We start from the raw sequence: 23,913 nt of genomic DNA on the forward strand, positions 1-23,913 counted from the left end.
AGAAGGAAGCAAAATCGAATAAAAGGGTTGGGGAAAAAAAACTGCGAAGGACACAGCCTAAACCAAGGTGGCAAAAAATTTCAAAGAAAATGAAACGAATTAAAAGAACAAACAAAAGAAGATGGCATCATTACATAAACTAAGCTCAGCATCATTACATAATAATATCATAGTCTCTGACAATTGATACAAAGACAGAAGTTCTCTCATGACTGAAATAAGGAGCAGAGTCCTAGAAAAATGGTTCAATAGAGTCATAAACACATAAGAAGTTCAATAAAACAAAAAATAGAGAACGTTTCTTGTTAAAAAAAAAACACCGTGGGTAGTGCCAACGGTATGGAAGCTGATTAGAGGATATACTCCTGCCATTAAAACCATTCACCGTGAGGTTACGCGTCCAACACGCTTTCCCTCCTCCATTTAGCAAACTTCTCCATGTTATTTCTGATGCGATCTGTTCTCAGGATCTCCAAGATGAATTTCCCATGAATATCTCCGGAAATGCTCGCAACGAAGGATTGTTTGATGTCTTTGAGCATGTCGACAACTTGTTTCATATTTAACCTGTGAGCAGGTGACTCTGAACAGCACAATTGAGCCAATCTCATAATGAGCGACAAACATGTAATTTTTGCATCAAAATATTCTTCCTCATTCTCCATCAAACATGGATCGATTACTCTGGCTATGTGATTTTGTACCAATGACTCCTCCACCCAATTCTTCAAGCTCATTTCTCGATAAAACATTTCATCCGTCGGCTTCTTTCCCGTGAAAGTTTCCATAAGCAAGATGCCAAAACTATAGACATCAGATTTTTCAGAAACAGTTCCATACAGTCCACATTCTGCATGTAAAATTAGAGTTAACTGTAGAATCTGATGACGTTACAGGGCTGTTGTTCAAAAAATTAAATCTATTTAAAAGGTTAACAAAACACTATAAGCTCATGCTTGCCCGAGAGGTGAGGTAAATATGATTGGTTTGATCTACATGGAATAGGTTTGTGAATAATGTGTGTGTGTTACAAGACTATCAAGAAGCATTACCTGGTGCCACATAACCAATTGTGCACAAAAACTTGCTTTGTTTAGCAGAACCCTGTTCATCTGGATCTAGAATCATGGAAATGCTATAATCACTAACGCGTGCGATCATGTCTTCGTCTAGTAGGATGTTGCTTGGCTTTAAATCACAGTGAATAATAGTCCTCAAACAATCGTAATGGAGGTGTTTGATTGCTGCTGCAGTGTCGATCATCACGTCTAGTCTTTGTAGGATATCCAAGTGGTAATTGTGAGTATGAAGCCACTTTTCAAGGCTGCCATTAACCATGTACTCCATCACCAAGGCTTTAAAATTAATACCATTCAAGCTGCAGAAAATGGTGATAAGATTCGGATGACTGGCATTACACATCACTTCATACTCGACATCGAAACTACTCAAACTTCTTTCATCTTCCACATCGAAAACCTTTATGGCAACTACCTTTCCATCACTTAGCGTCCCTTTGTATACTGTACCGAAGTTCCCAGAGCCAATTACGTTGCCTTCATCAAACCCATCTGTTGCAAGCCGAAGTTCTCGGCATGTATATCTTCCATAAGTAATTATGTTTGTGCTTGAGGGCATGTTCCTTTTCGGACATCTTAAGAATAGGATTGTGTATAATGCCAACACAACTAGTGTTATTGACAAAATCAATTTTATAAAGAACATAAGGTTTTTGGCTGATCCCCTGTGACCAATTTTGCAAGGTGCAACTTGTAGGCGTGGTGCGCCGCAAAGTCCATTGTTCATCATGTATGACTGAGCTGAGAAGTTTCTGAAAGGTCCCTCACTAGGAATTTCTCCCTCTAGTCCATTGAAAGACACATTAAAATATTTGAGATGCAAGAGTGTCTCTAAGGACTTGGGAATAAGTCCAGAAAGACTGTTATGAGAGAGATCCAAGAACTCCAAGCTTACTGCAAAACTAAGTGACCCAGGAATAGGACCTTGCAATCTATTTGTAGCCAAGGAGAGATAAGCTAGATTCTTAAGGTCCCATGTGTTGTTTGGAATTTGACCTGATAACTGATTCCTTGACAAATCAATTTCTTCCGCGACCATCAGTTGTCTGAATACTAACGGGAGAGACCCGCTGAGAAAGTTTGACGACAGGTTGAGAACCAAAATACCTGCAAGGTTCCCCAAGGACAAGGGTATTGTGGAAGTGAAGTTATTGGAGCTTAAGTTGAGATGTCTTAAAGTTGTCAGATTACCCAAGCATTCAGGGATAGATCCGGAAAGCTTATTACCACCCAAGGATAAGTCAAACAAGCTGTCCGAGTGGCAAAGGTTATCTGTGATATTTCCCTCTAGTTGATTACCTTGGAGATCCAAAAGTTGGAGATTTGTCAATCTTTCAGTTGCAGTTGGAACTACACTGGCCAGTTCGTTGTTTGCCAAGCTCAAAGCTATCAGGCTGCTTAAATTGCCGATTGTATTAGGAATGTTGCCCTTAAGGTTGCAATCGTCTGCCCAAAACTGTTCAAGTGAGGAAGAGAGATTTCCAAAGGAAATTGGAAGGGTGGTATTGAGGGGATTGACTGACAAATATATCCTTCTCAGATTCTTGCAATTTTCCAATGCAGAGAGAATACTTAACTGTGGTGTAGAAAACTCGCTCGTCAAATGATTGTTGGCTACATTGAGCACTTGAAGTTGTCTCAGGTTACCAATTGTCCCAGGAATAAGACCAGTAAATGAATTGTTGGATAAGTCCACGACAGCGAGAGTAGATGCATTAGAGATGGAGCTAGGAATTGTTCCCTCGAGTTCATTTCCCCCTAGACGAAGCTCCCTTAGGTTCGGCATGAAAAGGCCCATGGTTGGAGGAAGACTCCCTGAAAGCAAATTTGCATACATCCCAATAACTTCAATTGCCGATATATTGAAGAGCGCGGATGGAACATTGTCAATTAAAGCATTGTCGTCCATTCTCAATGTTTTCAGGTTGGTAAGGCCACCCAGTTCAGGTGGTAATACACCTGCCGTGATCAGAATATCAAGGCACAATATCAAGTTTTTTTCACTGAAACTCAATAGAACTAGTCAACACAAGGTAAGTTAGAAAGGGCCAGTTTGGCTTGATCTCACCTGTCAAGTTGTTTTCACTGAAATTTATCTCCTCAATCAATGTACAGTTCCCGATAGTTCTTGGAATGCTTCCTGCAAATTCACCAAAATCCATCTTTCTCAAGCACTAGAAGAAAATGTCTGGATAAATATATGATGAGAGACTATTAATCAAAGATCTGTATATTGAAGATGCCGGTGAATTTGCAGACATTTTGAGTTTCATAATAATGTTATGTTTCGAAAGACTAGTCTCATTAACAATGTCCACGGTCATAATCCAGATTCCAGATACAGAGGCTAAAGTACTCTGCCAAGTTCAGAATGGAAACAAGCACTGCACCTAGAGTTGATAGAATAACTGTTGAAGATATTTTCAGAGATAAATTTCAATAGGTTCGTAAGCAATTCCCTTGATAAGAAACAAATTTAGAGGGCACTAGTGAATGATTGTCTCTTCAGGGACATAGTGAGCCATGACCCTGCAGGACAACTAATTGATAAACAGAGTTGGTCAGATTATGGATACAATATGGCTAGAGAATCAGATATGGCCAATGTGAATAATAAGATCAAACCTTGACATATCATTTTGTAGTGCACTTTAGTGCATTTACTTAAAGGCACAAATATCTCAATAATAGATGTTGAAAGAAGAATTCTGAATTCTGTAAAAGGTTACGAGTCCTATAGTCCTCTTGCAAAGGATTTGACATGAAACACCTTCTGGAGCATAGTTACATAGGATGCATAATGCATCTACTGCAGAATCTATGGCAATGTCTATATCCAACATAATTAAGGACATGCTTAAAAATTAAAAAAGAAATGGCAGGAGCATACCACTGAGTCGATTCCTGGAGAAATAGATCCCTCGTAATTCGGGGAGATGATTGAAAATATCCGCTGGGATTTCACCCGATAGGTGATTGAAACTTAGATCAATTGTATACAGTGAAGACCTGCTGAAGATGCTGGAGGGCATGAAACCATGAAGCTGGTTGTAACTGATATTGATTGTTTGCAATGAGGATATATTCCATAATGATAATGGTAAATTGCCTAAGAAAAAGTTGGCTTCTAGCAGCAAGCTTTTGAGTTTAGGCAAGGAACCTAAGCTTGGAGGAATGTCTCCGGTGAATGAGTTGAATCCAAAGTCAAGATACTCCAGGTGAAGCAAGTGAGCTAACTCATTAGGCAGGGATCCATGGAAAGTGTTGTTTCTAATGGATAGGAAAGCAAGGAATGAAAGGTTTCCAATCTCTGAGGGGATGTAGCCAGAAAGACTCATGTGAGAAAGATTCAAGCCACTCACTCGGTCGCGCGGAGCACCACAAGTGACACCAATCCAGCTGCATACTGAGGCAGTGGTGGACCAATTGTTTGCCAAGACGTTATGAGAATCATTAACAATTTTATCTTTCAAGGCTAGAAGAGAAGTCTGATCGGTGGAATTATTGGTGAGTACCATTCCTACGCAAGCCAGCAGCGAAAAGACTGAGATGAACTCAAGAAAGCAAGTACCCTTCATGGATGTCAGTCTGTCAGTTGAGATAAATATAGAAGTACAGTCTGGAAAAACTAACTGTGGAGGGTAAAATCACAGGCCTTCTGAACACCGACCGATAAGCTATAACTAATTTAGGAAGCAGAACTGACAAGAAGGTGCAATGACTATCATTTTCAAGGGCTTGAATATGTTTTCTGTGACATCATCAGTATATTTCGCTTCGTAGGAAATCAAGAAACAACACCTACACTTCTTTAGTCCGACAGGGAAAATGGAGAGAAGTTGACGGTAGGGACAGAGAGAAATGCGAGGAAGGGGAGAAAGAAAATGCACAGAATTGGGTATGGTTCCCCTGGGAGTTCATTAAGCCATGAGCAGAAAGATTTCCAAGCAATTGCCGTGTTAAAAAAATCGAGGAAAAGAAAGAGAGAAAAGTCATAGACAACTGCGTAGACCAACTATGGAGGTACCTAAGCATTGATGCTGATGCAGGAGCGCTGTATTCTTTCCAAATGTTGAAGAGTATATAATTTTCCACTCACCAGGCTTCTTTGTAGTTATCATGGTGGCTATGGAAAAATAAAAATAAAAAGATTGAGTAGAAAACGAAGTCTTGGTCTTCCTCTTCACCATGGTCTTCTTTTAGGTTTAGGCTCAATATTGCTAACCTCTTAGCCTCATGATACGAGAACTTTTAAAAAATAAATATTTTTTAATTATTTCAATTTCTTTTATTTTAGTTTAGAGATTTTTTTCTTTTCAGTATTATTAGATTCTTATAGTTTTTTTTTTATTTGAAAGAAATAATTTTGCTATTTTTATTTTTATACTAAGTATTAATAGAGTACTCATATTCAGTCTTAATAGTTTTTTAAAAAATTAAATTTAAAAAAATAAAAATTAAATATTTTAAAAGTTTTTAGTTAGGATAGTTATGATGTTCTTGATTTTTATTCGATAGCAAATTAAATTAATTTATATTTTTCACTTACCAGGCTTCTTTGTAGTTTCCATGATGGCTACGGAAAAATAAAAATAAAAGGGTCGAGTAGAAAACAAAGTCCTGGTCTTCCTCTTTACCATGGTCTTCGTCTTCCTCATGATACAAGAGTTTTATAGCGGCTTCTTATCCTCATGATACAAGAGTTTTTTTAAAAATAAATATTTTTTTAATTATTTCTATTTCTTTTCAGTATTATTAGATTCTTATATTTTTTTTATTTGAAAGAAATAATTTTGCTATTTTTATTTTTATACTGTACTCATATTGAGTATTAATAGTTTTTTAGAAAATTAAATTTAAATAAATAAAAATTAAATATTTTAAAAGTTTCTAGTTATGATAGTTATGATGTTCTTGATTTTTATTCGATAGCAAATTAAATTAATTTATATTTTCCACTTACCAGGCTTCTTTGTAGTTTCCATGATGACTACGGAAAAATAAAAATAAAAGGGTCGAATAGAAAACAAAGTCTTGGTCTTTCTCTTCACCACGGTCTTCGTCTTCCTCATGATACAAGAGTTTTTTTAAAAATAAATATTTTTTTAATTATTTCTATTTCTTTTCAGTATTATTAGATTTTTATAGTGTTTTTTTTATTTGAAAGAAATAATTTTTCTATTTTTATTTTTATATTGAGTATTAGTAGAGTATTCATATTAAGTATTAATAGTTTTTTAGAAAATTAAATTTAAATAAATAAAAATTAAATATTTTAAAAGTTTCTAGTTATGATAGTTATGATGTTCTTGATTTTTATTCGATAGCAAATTAAATTAATTTATATTTTCCACTTACCAGGCTTCTTTGTAGTTTCCATGATGGCTACGGAAAAATAAAAATAAAGGGGTCGAATAGAAAACAAAGTCTTGGTCTTCCTCTTCACCACGGTCTTTGTCTTCCTCATGATACAAGAGTTTTATAGCGGCTTCTTAGCCTCATGATACAAGAGTTTTTTTAAAAATAAATATTTTTTTAATTACTTCTATTTCTTTTCAGTATTATTAGATTTTTATAGTGTTTTTTTTATTTGAAAGAAATAATTTTGCTATTTTTATTTTTATACTGAGTACTAATAGAGTATTCATATTAAGTATTAATAGTTTTTTAGAAAATTAAATTTAAATAAATAAAAATTAAATATTTTAAAAGTTTCTAGTTATGATAGTTATGATGTTCTTGATTTTTATTCGATAGCAAATTAAATTAATTTATATTTTTCACTCACCAGACTTCTTTGTAGTTTCCATGATAGCTACGGAAAAATAAAAATAAAGGGGTCGAGTAGAAAACAAAGTCTTGGTCTTCCTCTTCACCATGGTCTTCGTCTTCCTCATGATACAAGAGTTTTTTAAAAAATAAATATTTTTTTAATTATTTCTATTTCTTTTCAGTATTATTAGATTCTTATAGTTTTTTTTATTTGAAAGAAATAATTTTGCTATTTTTATTTTTATACTGAGTATTAATAGAGCACTCATATTGAGTATTAATAGTTTTTTAGAAAATTAAATTTAAATAAATAAAAAATAAATATTTTAAAAGTTTTTAGTTATGATAATTATGATGTTCTTGATTTTTATTCGATAGCAAATTAAATTAATTTATATTTTTCACTTACCAGGCTTCTTTGTAGTTTCAGGGTCGAGTAGAAAACAAAGTCTTGGTCTTAATTCCTCTTCACCATAGTTTTCGTCTTCCTCATGATACAAGAGTTTTATAGCGGCTTAGGCTGAATGTTACTAACCTCTTAGCCTCATGATACAAAAGTATTTTTAAAAAATAAATATTTTTCTTAATTATTTTTATTTCTTCTATTTTAGTTTAGAGTTTTTTTCCTATTTTTTTTCTTTTCAATATTATTAAGCTTTTCTAATTTTTTTTATTTGAAAGAAATATTTTTTTTATTTTTATTTTCATATTGAGTATTAATAGGGTATTCTAGTTTTTTCTATATAAAAAATTATAATAAAATTTTAGCAAATTAGATTTAAATATTTTGAAAGTCTTTTCATAATTACGATACTCTTGATTTTTAAAGACTTTGATTTATAACTAATTCAGTTATATTTTCCTTCCTTTTAATATAGTTGGTATTAAAATTGAGTTACCTCATTAACCTTAAAAAACCTTTTAATAATGAGATTTTTAGCAATCTCATTTATTAATTATTTGTTAGAATTCAAATCTTGTTATATTGAAGGAAGAAATTAAGTATACAATTGGTAGATTAATTATGTTTGTCTAATTTTACATCTTTTATCTAATCCCAAAGTAGCCAATCTTTCTTGTTTTGTTTCTCAAAAATAAAATAAATTAATTACGAGAGAGAGTTGGAATTCACATCTTTAACCCGCAATCAGTTTAATGTTGAGAAAAATAATCTAGAATAACTTTTGTCGCTATTATCAAAATAGATGTGGCCCTCCAAAATTCCAAAAAAGAAGAAGAAGAAGAAGAAGGTAAAGGTTGAAGGAGGAAGAAGCAGAGCATATATGGCCGAAGCAGCGGTTTCCTTTGTTATACAAAGGCTCGCTGATTCGCTTGACAAACTTGAATTTCATACCGATGTGCGTAGAGAAGTAGAGCGGTTACAAGATGAACTCAGGAGGATGCGTTGCTTCTTAAGAGATGCTGATGCAAAGCAAGATGTGGACGAGAGAGTGTGTAATTGGGTGTCTGATATCAGAAATGTTGCTTATGATGCTGAAGATCTCATTGACACGTTTACCCTGAAGATTAGTCCTCTGAAGAAGAAGCATTTTATCAGAAAATACACTTCCCTTGTTAAGGAGTGGAAACAAAGATCCAAGATTGCCGAGGGTCTTGCTGCCCTCCGTTCCAGACTCCAAGATATCTCTGCCAGCCGTGATACTTACGGTATCCAAAACATTGGAGAGGGGACTACTACTGCAAGTGAGACAATGAGGAAGCTGAGAAGATCATCTCCTCGCAGCGAGGAAAGGGATATTATTGGCTTGGAGAATGATACGGCTAAACTGGTGGAGCAACTCATTCAAATGGGGGATCGTTGGAGTGCTGTTTCTATAGTTGGAATGGGCGGTATTGGTAAAACCACTCTTGGTATTAAGATATATAATCACGGTGCCATTAGGGCTCGCTTTCCTTCCCGTGCTTGGATTTATGTATCGCAGGAGTTTAGTGCAAGAGATATTCTGCAGCGAGTCATAAGACAAATTGCATCGCCTAGAGAAAGGCTTGAAGCTTTGACAGATGAAGAGTTGGAGGACTTGGTGTATGAAAATTTACGGAGGAAACGCTATCTGGTGGTTTTGGATGATATCTGGAGCACCAAGGCCTGGGATTGCCTTAAAAAGGCCTTTCCCGCGGATAGAAGTAACGGTAGCAGATTGTTGCTTACAACTAGGAACAAGAATGCTGCTCTGCATGTAGATCCTCAAACTACTCCCTATGATTTGGAATTCCTAAGTAAACAGAACAGTTGGGAGTTGTTCTGCAAGAAAGCATTTATTGATGGCAGTGACACAACTTGCTCGCCCTTATTAGAGGAAATTGGGAAAGAGATTGTGGAGAGATGTGCTGGTTTACCACTGGCCATTATTGTAATTGGAGGCTTGCTATCAAGAAAAAGGAGGCCTAGCGAATGGGAAAGAATTCTTAACAACTTGGATGCACATTTTGCTCGAGACCCAAATGGCGTTTCCGCGATACTTGCTTTGAGCTACAATGACTTGCCATTTTACTTGAAATCTTGCTTCTTTTATTTAGGCCATTTCCCAGAAGATTATTCTATTCATGCCCACAAATTATTTCGGCTATGGATTGCAGAGGGTTTGATTCCACATCAAGGAGAAAGAATGGAGGATGTTGCAGAGGATTACTTGAACGAGCTGATACAGCGAAACATGGTTCAAGCAGAAAGAATGAGTGTCAACGGGAGGGTCAAGCAATGCCGTTTGCATGATCTGCTACGAGACCTCTCCACCTCGAAGGCAAAGGCACAGAATTTTCTTCAGATTCCGGGTGATGAAAATTTCACATCTTTGGCTAGATGTCGTCGCCATCCAATATATTCTGATTCTCATTTGTCTAGCTTGGGATTTTTCAGTCCACACCTCCGTTCCCTCCTCTTCTTTAGAGTTGTCACTAGAGTTCGTTATCGATATTTCATTGGTAGACATGTCTACGGTTTTTATGAATTATCAAATGCCAATTTTGACTACATTAGCAGGAATTTCAGACTGTTAAGAATCCTAGAGTTAGAGGGTATATCATGTGGCAGAATTCCAAGCACAATTGGTGATCTGATACATTTGAGTTACTTGGGATTGAAGGAGACTAACATACAAGTGCTTCCATCAACATTAGGTTCTCTGTGTAACCTGCAAACTCTTGATATTGCAAGAAATCTTCACCTTAGGATAGTTCCTAATGTCATTTGGAACATGAGAAATTTGCGACACCTTTACATGTGTGGGCAATCTGGCGGGTTCCTGAGAATCGACAACCTTAAGCATTTGCAGACTCTGTCAGGGATTGATGTCAGCAGATGGAAACAGAACAACTCTGCACATCTAACTAGTCTTCGAAAATTGAAGATGAGAGGAAACTTGAGCTTAGACACAATTGCAATTTTTGATTCCATTTCAGCCCTTTTGCAACTTCGATCCCTCTACCTGCGAGCTGAAGGTGCTGAGTTTCCTACACTTAGTCAACTTGGCTCTCTTCACTCTCTTGTCAAGTTGCATTTGAAAGGAGGGATAACACGGTTGCCCAGTCTGCAAGAGTTTCCACCGAATCTCTCCCAGTTAACATTAGAATACACCCATCTTGAGCAAGTATCCATAGAGGTTCTAGAGAAGCTTCCAAAGTTATCGATTTTTAGATTAAAAGCGAAGTCTTACAGCAAAGAAGAACTGGGAATCTCTGCCAATGGGTTTCCTCAGTTAGAGTTCCTAGAGTTCAACAGCTTGGAATCCCTAACAGAATTGAAAATAGAAGCAAGTGCATTGCCAAGGCTTGAAATATTTCAAATTGTCAATTGCAAGGAGCTAAGAATGCTCCCTGAAGAGATGAAACTCATGACTAGTCTCCATGAATTGGTTGTTCAAGATATGCCAAGATTCTTTGTACGTAGACTTCAAGGCGTAGATCTTCAGAAAGTCCAGCATATTCCTTTGATTAGATATATGTGATTGGCTATAGCTGGGTTTATGATATTCATGTCTCAGCTGCAATGTCAGCCATATCATATGTTGGCTGTAAAATATTTCTCAACAAAATTTGTCATTTATTCAGTCGATTCATCTGTCCTTGCCGATCTACCTATAACGTACACATTTTCTCACATTTTAATTGTATTGAAACTTCTTGCCGTTTTGTGTATAAAGATGATATTTTGCCTGAAAATCATATATGCTATTTTTATCTTCCATTTTTTTCATGTGTTGCAGGACTCAAAAAATGCATGCACTCTCACTAATTTCTTTGCCCTTCAAGATCAGGCCTCTATGAGGGGCAGTCGTTTTCCTTACAGCAGGTGATTCAATTTGTCATTGGAATAGGGCTCAAAAACGAGAAATACTAATGGGCATGAAGTCAAATACATTTGATGGCTCAACTGGATTTTTCCCTTCTGTAATAGAATTGCCTCGCCATTTTCTCTTCATTGCACCTCAAAATACACAAGTTATAAATGCAGATCACTACCATTAGCAAATCACAAAGAGCCATAACACTTTTACTTAGCTTGAAAACTATTTCCATGATCATATCAGGAAGATTGGAGCAACATAGATTTGTCAAAAGCAAAAATTCAAAAATGAGATCAACCTCACCGTATATTAAAAATAAATAAACAAGATTACAAACATTTACTAATCAAACTTGCACTGCCCATGACAAAGTAGCCATAAAACCAAGAAAAGCCATTACAATAGAATCCCTTCCGCCATAGACAGACCCTGCTGAAGTTGGAATAACAGAGGCCGGGTTGTTGCTCTTAGAAGAAGGTTGTGAAATATTACCCCCTGGATGTGTTTGTGGCGCGCCGGTCGGTGAATCTGCTTGATTGCTTGCTACATTTACCTGAAGCTTCATTCCTCCTAGACAATGTAACTTGTTGCCACAAACGAAGTACCTCGTTCCAGGGTTTGTCAATGACACAGTTGTGTTCCCAGTAGTGAATGTTCTTAGAACATTGGTCGTGTTGCAGCTGTCGAAATCTTCTTTCTTTACCTCATCAACACTGTGGGATGAAGAGTATTGAAACACTGCAAACATTAACAGAAAAAAAACAAAAAAAATTCAGTCCTGTAGCCATTCAATTCTTTCTACTTTTTCTCTGGTGAGTAAAACATTAACCATGTTGTAAAATACTTACTTAGAACGTCCCCAACAGCAAATGTCTTGTCCTGTGCCCACGTATCAATGTCAGTGCTTATGTCCCAGCCTGAATTATCACCTACCATGTAAGTTGCTGCCTTGCATGTCACTGCTAGGCCAAGAACAACAAGAGAAAAGACCAAAACCAGCTTACCCATTGATAAATGAACGAGTATGGCAAACACGAGAGGGAGATGATTAGCTATAGCTTGTATATATATGTGAAGGTTGATTAAGATCAGATGACCTAACTCCAAATTTGCGTGACTTGTGTTAGTTTCTTTCTTTTTTTGAGTTTATTTTATACAACATGGTTTATTTGAAAAAATGAGTGAAGGAATAAAATTTCCCCATTGCCCTTTCAATTTATACATCTACTCCAAGAAATTGGAAGGACACAAGACTAAAGAGAATTTGGTTAAAGACATTCTTATTTCTTATTTTAGAACTCAATTCAACGTGAAAGGAGCATTTTCCTCCACCTACATTAAATGAAGCTTTTAATTAATTTAAAAAATGTCGTGCGCTCGTGCTCCATCTATTAAGAACAGGGTGATTCTCCAAGCTCTATATTTTGGTCATTTTAATCCCTTCACTATTCTTTTAGGCGCACCAGCCCCTATACTTTCTGTTCATGGTTGTTCCAGTCCCTTTGTATAAATTATGTCACTACATGGCTACCATGTGTCCCCACAGATGCACTTACAAGTGAAGATAAGGACCTGCAAAATGACAAGTTGAAAGTATAAGGACTGATGAGCTGAAATCTAAGAATTGAGCGACTACATTGTAATTACCCTCCATAACATCCACTAATTTAACATTTTGTCTCTTGTTAGATGGATTGGTCTTAAGATATGGTCAGTAATTCCCCAGTCGATGAGGGTGGTCGAACCATAACCCATGATGGGATCACAATTTCTATTCATTTTCTTTTTAGTTGGTGAGGTGGGTGAGAGCGAAAGGTTTGACTGTTATGAGGAGGTTGAACCCCTTCCAACCCCGCAATTTACTGTGTCCCATGTCTACCGGCGAATCGCACAACACATTGAAATGATTGCTTGAAGAACAGGACATGATATAGTCAAAATAAATTATACAAAAGTATAAGAAACAGGAGGAGGAGGAGGAGGAGTTCCAACGTATCCGTTGGTTTAGACACATATTTGCATACGCAAAACGGCAAAACACAACTCTTGTTTTAAGATCATGATGATATGGAAGACTTGATGAAAAAAATGTATAAATCCTTCTGAAAATAACACATGCATTGCTCAAAAGACACATGATATATGAAATTGCTGAAAAAAATAGCAAACTGAATTGACCAAGTAGAAAACACAGCAACTTCAAAAACTTCCAAAACCTCGTCAGTGCATCAGAAACAATCTACAAATTGTGCAACAAAGCTTGTATGTTTGACAGGTGTGGATTGCTGCGTCCAGACCAAATATCCCAACATTAGGCCATGTGAAGTGGAAGCACAATGCACTTGGTCAATTCTGGACATCAGACATACATATTGATAGAATTTTCCAGTCTCTAGGGATAATAGGACATGAATTGTACACTGAACGCAATTAATGTTGTAAGCGAGAAAGCCTGTCTGGATGAAGGGTTTTTTTATATGATTGAGTTTATGTTTTAAAGTATGTTTTGTTTGAAAATATATTAATAAATTTATTTTTAATATTAACAAATTAAAATGATTAAACAATATAAAAAAAAATTAAAATAAAAAATTTTAATTTCTTAAAAAAAAACTCAAAAGTCATAAATGGGACTGGGATTTTGAAAATGAACAGCTGGTTTTGAAAATCCTGAACAGAGTGGGAAAAAAAACTATGATACGTGATTTAATGATAATCATTTGAGATATGAGCCCTTAATGATTATTGATTCAGTATTGAGTTGAAACTATATTAATGTCATGTAAGTCATTTACAGGTATGGACATTCCTAATTAATGTTGTTTTGCGAGTCCTGTAAGGATATTCAACATTTAATACAAAATATCAACCATAGAAAAAGTAGGTGGAATAATTAATTCGAGGATAGGCTTATCCTGTCCAGCCCTATGCTTTCAAGTATGTTTGTATCCAGGTTTGTGCTTTTTGATAGGCTTGTCTTTTTACTTGGATGCGTTGTTTTGTTGAATTTTGCGGAGGCACATACTTATTTTAGAGACTGATTGATTATGAGTCAATTAGGTTAGCTCACATCCTAGATCCAATGGGATTAAATAGGTGTAATTTATACTCGAGCTTTGTACCTTTAAAGACGTTCCATAACCCATTAATTTTTTAGACTCGAGCCTTAATCGTATCATGAATAAAGTATTTTAGGTGTAAATTCCAGTCCATGACCATATGATGCAGACAAAGGTGCAGACAAAGGTGGATGGTGTCTTTCAAAATAATGGCTAAAATCGGCATCTAAACAAGTAATGTATTGTCAGGGTTCAAGCCTGGCACCCCTGCACTTGAGGTAGTAGCCCAGCGATAGAAGAAACTTGTTCCCTTTCTCTGCACCAGGATTCAAGTTTCATTGTGCATGTTTGTCACTCTCACGGTGCCTTACATGCTCACTGGACTTGCAGGTTGTTCAGTGAGCCCGGGGATTAGTTGTGGTGCGCGTAAGCTGGCCCGGATACCCCGGGTTACCAAAAAAAAGTAATGTATGGTCAGGTTCTAAGTTTGTTCTTTAGAGGTTATCAATTTGAGCTTTATAAATTAACCTCAGAGTCACTGGAAACTTATATAGTCATTAATTTTAAAGCCTGTGGAATTAGTTGAGGTACACATAAGCTAATCCGATATCTATATTAATAAATAAAAAACAAGTAATGCGATTTTATGGTTATACTTGATTTCTGTATTTTTATGATGTAGCCGTGAAGCAAGGGCCTGACTTTTGGCAACAAAGATATATCAAACAAGCTTTTGCATGTGTGCGATTGGATCAAGCAGTTCATAATTGTGATGCTCTGTCCTCGTCAAGAAAATAACAGGCCTCGATGCCAGCAGTCTTGAGGAGGGTACAATACAAGTGGGCTTGTGGCTACAGAGAGACTCCCCTGGCCTAGTTGATTTTACAGGTGCATTACATGCCAAATCCATTTCAATCTACAAGCTGTATAAATCCACATCTTTCCATTATTTTCCGGCAAAGAGTTAATCTTTTGTTTTCTAGTTTTATGGATAGCTGGATGGGATAAAAAATAGATATTTTTCCTGGTTTTGACACAATGTCCACATCCAAATAACAGGGAAATTAACATTTTACAGCTTCTACTCTTCAAACTGGTCTGCATACAAACTTAGGAATCAAGTCTAATCGTAACTTTTGACACAAGATTTTCCTATATAGACCTCCCCACTTCTAGATTCCCCAATTTTTATCTTACCTGCATATCCTTTGGTACTCTTTTGAGCCTTTTCTGAGAGGCTGGGGTTTTGAAATGCAAGAAAAGGAGAGCTCATGCTCATTTACATGTGGCAACACTGCTCAAGAGAGGGGCTTGTCATATGTGCCTGATTGTTTTATTTCTAACAAATTCTTTATTATATTTCTAACGTTGTTACTTATGGTTTATTGTACAAGAACGTGTTGATATCATATTTTAATGGCTTTGTGCCATCAGGTTGACATCCAATCTTGTTTTCCATGTTTTTCTTGTATTTGGTTCTGCAGTAACAAGCAATACAACAATATTTTCATGTTTTTCAAATTTGTTTCTTGTTTCTTTGTTTGTTCAACTTTTTTTTTTTGTTTATGAAATCATAGTTATTAGACCTGGTCCAATAGATTGACCTAGTTGAGTGATCCAAGGCCCTAATTGGGTCTAGAAAAGGTAAAAATCAAGCATACAATTAGCCTAGTGAATTCTGCTTGACCTGCTAGGTCAACTTGTGTCCTGGATAACCTAAAGAAACGCTAGAATAAGCTTTTATTTTTTCAATATGAAATTGAAAGCCCATTAGTATATATATTCTATGTTTACAAGAAAAAAATTGTATTTTTTCAATATGTGATAAGAAAAAAAAATTGGTTTAAATACTTCAACTTAAAAAAAAATATTATCTTTCTAATATGGAATAAAAAATCTTTTAAAATAATATTTTAAACTCCATTATACAATATGTATAACTTACATCTACATGGGGTTGTTTCTTAATTTTTTCATGTGAAATATTGAAATCTTAAATATTTTTTGTTTAACACCTAAAAATCACATGAATATGCAAAAGAAAAGGAAACTATCAACACATAAGATATCAATAACATAATATATGAAAAGATAAAATTAAAAAGAATAAAGTTTAATTGAAAAAAAAAACACATAGACTACATTCTATAATTAGTAAAAGTTAATGGATATGGATGACTTTTTCCGATCCTTATTTAGATGTATATAGCACAATAAACTAAATACATCAAAATTAGGATTGCCTAATTCACTCCACCATTTGATTTATGGGCAATGGTAAAAGGAGTTCGGAATCCCATTTCCATGGATGCATCATCATCGTTTTGGCTTTATGTTTAGGAATATCCTCGTATGAACTTCGAGAGTTGAGCGTAAATATTTAGGAAACAGATTTGGGCAATTTTCTAGAAAAGACAAATCAGTATGATTTTGTCGGCTAATTGAGCTGAAATCAATTATTGATGGTAAAGTCGAATTTCAACTCTAAAATCTGTAATCGACGCCAGGCCACGCTTGTAATTGCACCAAGGTAAGCAATCAGTAGCTGGGGTCAAGGCACAATATCATTCTACAGAAGAGAAAAAACATGTTATGAGCTTGGACACATTGCTTATTGTATCAAATCACAGAAAGAAAATTATTAGTTTATAGTTAATCTAATTGATAAAATCATTTGTGAATTATATGATAACATATCAAACTTCCCTTGTTGGAGCATTCATTTCATGGTTGATTTTAAAAAGAAATAATTGCTAATCGAGCATAAACAATTTTTTTTTAAAAAAAAAGAAAAGAAAATCGAAGAATATGCAGCTAGCTCTCGTCAAATTCAATTTCCTACGAGCAATGCTTTTGTTTTCCAAGATCATAATCATGATGACGATGATGATTGCTCTTACTGTCCTATACAGGACACGAACATTCGGTCGATAAAAAAAATGAGAGGACACGGAGGGTACGTACGACGTCAAGACGAAGCTCGAACAGCCTGACTTTGGTTTTGAATGATATGGATGATTCATTGATTTTGGTTTGTGGGTTTTGTATGTTATTCAATTTTATGATTTGGGTTTTAATTATTTTTTTTTTGGACTGATTATTTGTTTAAGCTTTTGCTAATTGGGGATTCTGGCGGTGGCAAATCATGTCTGCTTTTGAGATTTTCTGGAAGTCATAATTTCTTTTCCTGAACTCATTAAATTGTGATTTGATGTGTTGGACTAGGTGTAATTTTTTCTGTTCGAGCTAATATTTTTACCTCAATTTTTGTGAATGAGATTATATCCTACTATAAATATGTTTGTTAAGACTCTTTCTGGGTGAAGATATTTTTTTTCTTTTTTAATTTAATATAGATATTTAATTAATTTATACATAACTCGATTAATCTCACAAATCTTGAAATCATCTCCTCCATCTTTTGGATCACTTGGTCTTTAGCTGAGATCGAGGCAACATTTCTGTTTCTTTTGCTTTGATTTTTGTCCTTGTTAAACGTTTCATCTCTTATTTATATTCAAGTTCATGGTGTTATTAATATTAATTGAGGGTATTAATTGAGGGTGTGTTTAGGATTGTAAGAGTGGTGGTCGTTAAAAGTATTTTTATTTAGAAATATATTAAAATAAAATTTTTTTGTTTTTTTAAAATTATTTTTGATATCAACATATCAAAACAATATAAAAAAATTAAAAAAATTATTTTAAATAAAAAAATCAAAATTTAAAAAAAAACCCGTCATTCATTCCCAAACGCACGCTTTTCTTATATGTAAACAAGGGGAAATGGAAGCTTGAGAAGATGTTGTAGAGAATTACATGCCTTTCTGCTGTGCTATTAGCTTTTGAATTTTATAGTTATTTATGCAAACTTGCTTCTTCTTTTTTATCTTTCCAATGCAGGATGATTCATATCTGGACATTGACATCAGCACAATTGGAGTTGACTTTGCGAGCACCAGAGAGGCATTGATGCTCGCAAATGTTATTCTGATCTGCGAATGTGACTGATAAAGTTGATTTTCTGTTTCTGTAGAAAATTCGCACCGTGGAGCAGGATGGAAAGACCATTGATCTTCAAATTGTAAGATATTTCATATTCTAAATATCTGGGTTGTTGGATTTTTCCTGATATAAGGTGACGTGACGTGATCTAGCTGACAAGATTTTCCTAATAAAATTGGCAAATATATAACCAGGATACGTGTTGCTATAGTAAAGGAAACCTAGACCTATAAATATATGCTCAAATCTCGTTTAGATTTGAGCATATATTTAAAACTTGAGGTGTTCACCACAATTAGATTTCCCCTGAAAACCAAACAAACAATATCTCAATTAGTGTTTGTTATTATGGTTCAATTGTAATTTTTTTAAAAAAATAAAATTTTATTTAGCTTGAAATTAATTTTTTTTTTTTTTTATTGTTGTGATGTATTGATATAAAAAATAAATTAAAAAAATATTATTTTGATATATTTCCAAGTAAAATACATATTGAAAAACAATTTCTACCAAACTTCCAAACAAACACTTAAAATATTATTTTTTTTGTGTTACTTTAAAATGGTTGAGATTTTAAATGATTTAGTGGATGTTTGGAAGTGTGATAGTTTTTGTTTTTAAGTGTGTTTTAAAAATGTATTTTACTTTAAAAAATATTAAATTTATGTTTTTAGTGTTTTTTTTTATGATTTTAATGTGCTAGTATAAAAAATAAAATAAAAAATAAAATAGATTATTTTTATGTATTTTCAAATGAAAAATATTTTTTAAAAGCACATACACTATAATACCAAACAGACAGCCTATTCATATGAAATATCAACCATTCGATCTTTTTCAAAGCATACCCTAATTATGCTTAAAGCGACCATATGATGCCACATTTTGTAAATTTTTTTTTCAATATTTATTCTGTGTTTTCGGATTATAAACCTACTTTTATAAACTTGAGTACGTGTTTGTTATTTCTGTTATCTACTACGTGTTTTTCACTTTGAGAAAAAGAGACTTACCAATTGAAAAAAAAGAAAATAGAGAAACAAAAGGAAGTTACCATGTACAATATCTCTCTATCTTAGTGTTTGTTGGGTATTATGATGTGAAGTGTTTTTTTTTATATATTAAACTGATTTTTTTATTTTTAAAATTAGTACATCAAAACCAATGAAAAACATTAAAAATATCAATCTAATATTTTTTCAAGTTAAATATACTTTTGAAACGCTCATAAATGCAGTTCAGATCCCAAAACAAATGGTGTCTTGGAATCTAATTAAATACAACCCACATTCATAGAACGTTTTCACATTTTGGTAAATGCACTTAATTTCTTTTAAATTCCATTATTTCAAATTATATTTATATTATTTTATGTGAAATTTGCAAAATATAATTTAGACTTGTTGCGAAGAAACAAGTGAAGGAAGAAGGATCAAGATCGATGCTAATAAAAGTGTTAAATGTATTACAATACCATCCTTCTTTTCCAATTAAAAAATATAGTAAGAGATTTGGGGGTTGTTTATGTAATATTTACCACTTTAATTGTTAACTAAGCATATCTCCTATCATCATGAACTAGCTTTTTTTGTCCGTGGTTTTTTTTTATGTGAGGTTGATTTATTTATTTGAATGAAAAATAATGTTTAAGTACTAAAAATAAGTTAAAAAAATAAAAAAGATTGCTCATGATAAATATGTAAAAACACTAATTAAGGTTAAGTCATCATGAGGCATTCTATCAAATTTGCAGTCTAGATTATATGACTGAAATAATCTGATTAAAAAAATTATAAAGCCTTTTAAAAAAATATGTTAATTTTTTTAACTCATGACCCTAGTCATTAAACTTAAAGCATCAAGTTTAGAAAAATCACGAAATTTAATTTTCAAAAAAATAAATATTAAATGATGAAATTGAGAGAAAAAAATTCTAATCATACAAAAGAATTTTAAAAAATTGCAATTCAAAAAATAAGGATCAAAATCACTACCACAACAATTATTAATAAGCAATATCATCACTATTACTATTATCATCATGGCCATCATCATCATTGTTATTAGCATCATCATTGTTATTATTAATACTACAATGACCATCATTACAATTATTATTGTTACTACTGCTGCTACTATTATTGTTGTTGTTCTTATTGAAAAAAATAAAAACCATGAACTTGATTTGAAGGATATAATTTAAAACTATAAAAACTTAGATCAAAGGACCAAGAAAAACAATAAGAAATTAAAAGAAAATGGACAAAATTGAAATCATTAATATTATTGAAAAAACTAAATTAATAAACTTGATTTGAAAAATAAAATTGAAAGACATAAAAACTTTGAAAAAAAAGCAAAGAAAAAAAATAAAAAATTAAAAGTACAAGAACTGAATCAAAATACCTTATATATATACAAATTAAAAGGCAAGAGTTAAATTGAAAAGAAATAAAACCTCAACAAAAGAGAAAATAAATAAAAAAGCAACAATCAAAACTAAAATATCTAAATTTGAAAAAAGAAATAACAATAAGGATTGTGGTGTATTTTCAGAGGTATGAGAGAGAAATGAAGGAAGAAAAAAAAATGATCATAAGCGATACATATGTCACGTTTGGAGTACACGCACTGCCTATAATAAAAGAGAAGATGAAGATGAATCGACTAAGATAACGAAAGAGATTTTTTGACCGTCAGAAATTGCCACACGTGCCGCCCAATATGTGCGGTTGTTTCAACACGCTGACACTTGCTCTGCATGCGCCAACAACTTTTCAATTAAAAATCATTGTTTTTAAGGGAAATTACATTACTGTCCTCAACCAAACTTACATTTAATAATAGAAATTAGGCTAAAAGACCTAAATACCTCTTACTATAACGAACTAAATGTCTTGCATCTAAGAGTACATGTGTAATTCTACTGTATATAAAAGATAAAAAATATCTAAATACCCATATCCGAGACCACTAATTTTTTGACTTTTTGGGGGTATTTTAATTATTTTACTATTCATCAAACATTGAATAAACACAAATATCTCCAAAAAAATCAGTAATAATTAATGCACATTTTGAAAATACCAAAACAACCTTGGTCGAAAGGCATACAATTTTTTTTGAGAATTATAAAATAGTCATTATAGTAATTAACAATAAAATATGAGAGGGGTTATGGTGAAACCTCCCTTTATTTTATTTGTTTGTTAATGTTTTTATTAAGATTGTCATCGGAGAGTTTAACGTGACATGTAATTGTAGATGTAAAATTAATGAAATGACAAATTATTTATTGATTACTAACATGAAGGTTCTTTACCATTCACAAAAAGCATTTGATATGCATTTATAAACATCGAATCCAATACGGATATGGACATGAGATATCTAAATAATTATAAAGTATCCGTCCTCGATAGCATCTTTGAAATTTAGGGACTAATTTATCAAAAAAAAAATTAAAAGAAAAAAAATCAAGATCAAGAAGAGAACTAAAAGAGCTACACTGTAAAGGGTTGAACTCTGCACAGTCTCGACTTCATTGTGGATTACAATATTGATTTTTTTTTCCTTTTGATTATTATTATTCCCCCATTGCATCCAATCATGTGCTGTTTTTTATGTTTTGTGAGCGGATAATCTCTTATCCTTGGGGTTTTTTTAGATTTTTAAGTTTTTACAAGGTTTAAAATGTTGATCATAGGCGAATTTAATGAGTTTGGTTTGAATTTGTAGTATAAAGAGATAATTAAAAGAAAAATGATAAAATTAAAAGTAAAAAAAAAGCGATGGCCAATCTCAGACTGGCACAGAAAATTATGTGTTATCCATGTATTTCCCTTCAACTTCTATTGTGGTCCTATAAGTTTTTGAACTTTTAATTTTAATCCAAAACTTTATTTATTTACTTTTCAGTATATTTGTTTGAGAGGAGAGAAAATGTCATTGATAAACAAAGAAGAAAAGAGAGAGCTATAAATTGACTATTTTCAAGCAATAAAAAAAAATGATCGATGTCTCAATGGATTCCATTTAATAAGAGGAGTAATGTGTTTTTTATATTTTATATTATTGGAATAGAAAGATTGAGACTCATAAAGTTTTTATAATTAGGTTAAATTAATATTCTTTAACTAATTAAATGTTGATTTAAGATTAAAATAAGTTTATTAAGGTCTCTAAAATGTTTTTGGGTGGAAAAAGTTTGAAAAATAATTTTTTGGGTCCTGTAAGCCGGACCTTGACTTTCTGACCACTTTTTAATTGTTGCAATCTCAGCTAGAAAATAACATATTTTTTGCTTTATTTTTTTTCAAAATAAATAAATAAAAGGATGGATGATATATCTTTTACCATTGAACATAAAAAAAAGAGCTAGACGTGCGGATCTAACCTTCCAGCCAATGCATTCTAGATTTTCTTTCTTTTAAGTTAGGTGTGCTCTTTTATGTGGTTTTTTTATCAACATTTTTTTTCCATTTTGATTTAAAAGCATTATAAATAAAATACTTGACATTATATTTAGATTAGTAGTTGTTTTTTCCATAATTTTTAAATAATATTTTACTTTTTTACGAGAATGTTAGCAATTTAATTTTCAATAATACATGACATGCAAACAAATAATATCTGCTCATGGATATTTAATTTTAACAAAATGTTTTATTTTTTATCTTTTGATACATTTGAACATGATTTTATCACATTAATTTTTACCTTCAATCACAAAATATTAAAACATTGTTTTAATTTTTTTATATTGAAATTTGTTTTTGAGACCATGATGAATTTTCATTTAAAAGATAATGTTTATGATTAAAAAACATGTTATTGTTAAAATAATAAATTTTAAATTAGAGAAATCCCTTTTTTCTTATTTAAATAATTGAAACTCTTAACAACCTTTATTTTAATTGTTGTCATTTTTTATTAAAAAAATAGACTACTAATAAAAAGTTATGTCATTATTTTTAAGAATATCAAGTTTTTTTTATGGTGATATTATTGATAGATTTATGAATAATTATGTATCAATTTAATATGAAGAATTTTTAAAATAATTTGCTTATTAATATCAAATAAAAATAAAATATATATTTTTAAAAATCTTTTATTGTAAAACTTTTATGTATTTTTCTTAAATTTATTATTCCCATACCTTTTCATTTAGTTGCAGATAAATAATTGATTCATGATTTTTTTAATTGATACATGCTTTTATGATTATAATAATTTTTTATTTTAAAACATGTTTTTATGAAAAAATATGTAAATAAGAAAATTAGTTGTTTTTAAATATATATTTTTTCTTTTTTAGTTCATATTATCGTATTTTTCTTGATATATATTTTTTTATTAAATGAACTATGTTGCAATTAAAAAAATTATTTTGTTGTCAAAACAAAACAAAATTACATGAATTAGAAAAGGCAATTTTAAGAAAGATAACACATTTTTTCTCAATAATTTATGATTAAATAAAACATAATTTTAAGAAATAAACTTATTAAACAAACTTAGTTTCCCGAATGATTTAGATCATGAATTGGTTTGACGTACAAAACGATGAAGTTTTATGTTTTGTTTCTACAAAATAAACTCATCTTTTTTTTTTTTTTAAAAAAACAAATTTAAAGTATTAACTGGATCAACTTGGTCACACTGAAAATTCACGCAAGCCATAGCCTCGGTT

General features: G+C 32.5%; 3 protein-coding genes across 4 annotated transcripts; 1 reads left to right on the forward strand and 2 right to left on the reverse strand.

The window, feature by feature from the left end:
* Positions 1 to 130: 130 nt before the first annotated feature.
* On the reverse strand, positions 131 to 5,182 carry LOC7497536 (probable LRR receptor-like serine/threonine-protein kinase At3g47570). Of its 2 annotated transcripts, none has more exons than XM_024596874.2 (4): positions 3,970 to 5,182; positions 3,148 to 3,219; positions 1,053 to 3,038; positions 131 to 850 (listed from the first exon to the last, which is right to left on the reverse strand). In XM_024596874.2, exons 1-4 carry the CDS (start codon positions 4,655 to 4,657, stop codon positions 393 to 395), a joined length of 3,204 nt encoding a protein of 1,067 aa, XP_024452642.2. In that variant the 5' UTR covers positions 4,658 to 5,182; the 3' UTR covers positions 131 to 392. The 2 variants fall into 2 exon arrangements, with proteins under 2 accessions (XP_024452642.2, XP_052307106.1); XM_052451146.1 differs by having other exon boundaries at positions 3,148 to 3,267; positions 3,970 to 4,086.
* A 2,884-nt stretch (positions 5,183 to 8,066) lies between these two features.
* LOC18097069 (probable disease resistance RPP8-like protein 2) lies at positions 8,067 to 10,991 on the forward strand. The gene has a single exon (XM_024597368.2). The coding sequence runs from the start codon at positions 8,135 to 8,137 to the stop codon at positions 10,814 to 10,816; it is 2,682 nt and encodes an 893-aa protein (XP_024453136.2). The 5' UTR covers positions 8,067 to 8,134; the 3' UTR covers positions 10,817 to 10,991.
* A 444-nt stretch (positions 10,992 to 11,435) lies between these two features.
* On the reverse strand, positions 11,436 to 12,210 carry LOC18097070 (stellacyanin). The gene is made up of 2 exons (XM_006385760.3): positions 12,004 to 12,210; positions 11,436 to 11,893 (listed from the first exon to the last, which is right to left on the reverse strand). The coding sequence occupies exons 1-2, from the start codon at positions 12,161 to 12,163 to the stop codon at positions 11,502 to 11,504; spliced, it is 552 nt and encodes a 183-aa protein (XP_006385822.1). The 5' UTR covers positions 12,164 to 12,210; the 3' UTR covers positions 11,436 to 11,501.
* Between the last annotated feature and the right edge of the window lie 11,703 nt (positions 12,211 to 23,913).

This window comes from Populus trichocarpa, chromosome 3 (genome assembly GCF_000002775.5).
Source record: "Populus trichocarpa isolate Nisqually-1 chromosome 3, P.trichocarpa_v4.1, whole genome shotgun sequence".
In the NCBI taxonomy this organism is placed as follows: domain Eukaryota; kingdom Viridiplantae; phylum Streptophyta; class Magnoliopsida; order Malpighiales; family Salicaceae; genus Populus; species Populus trichocarpa.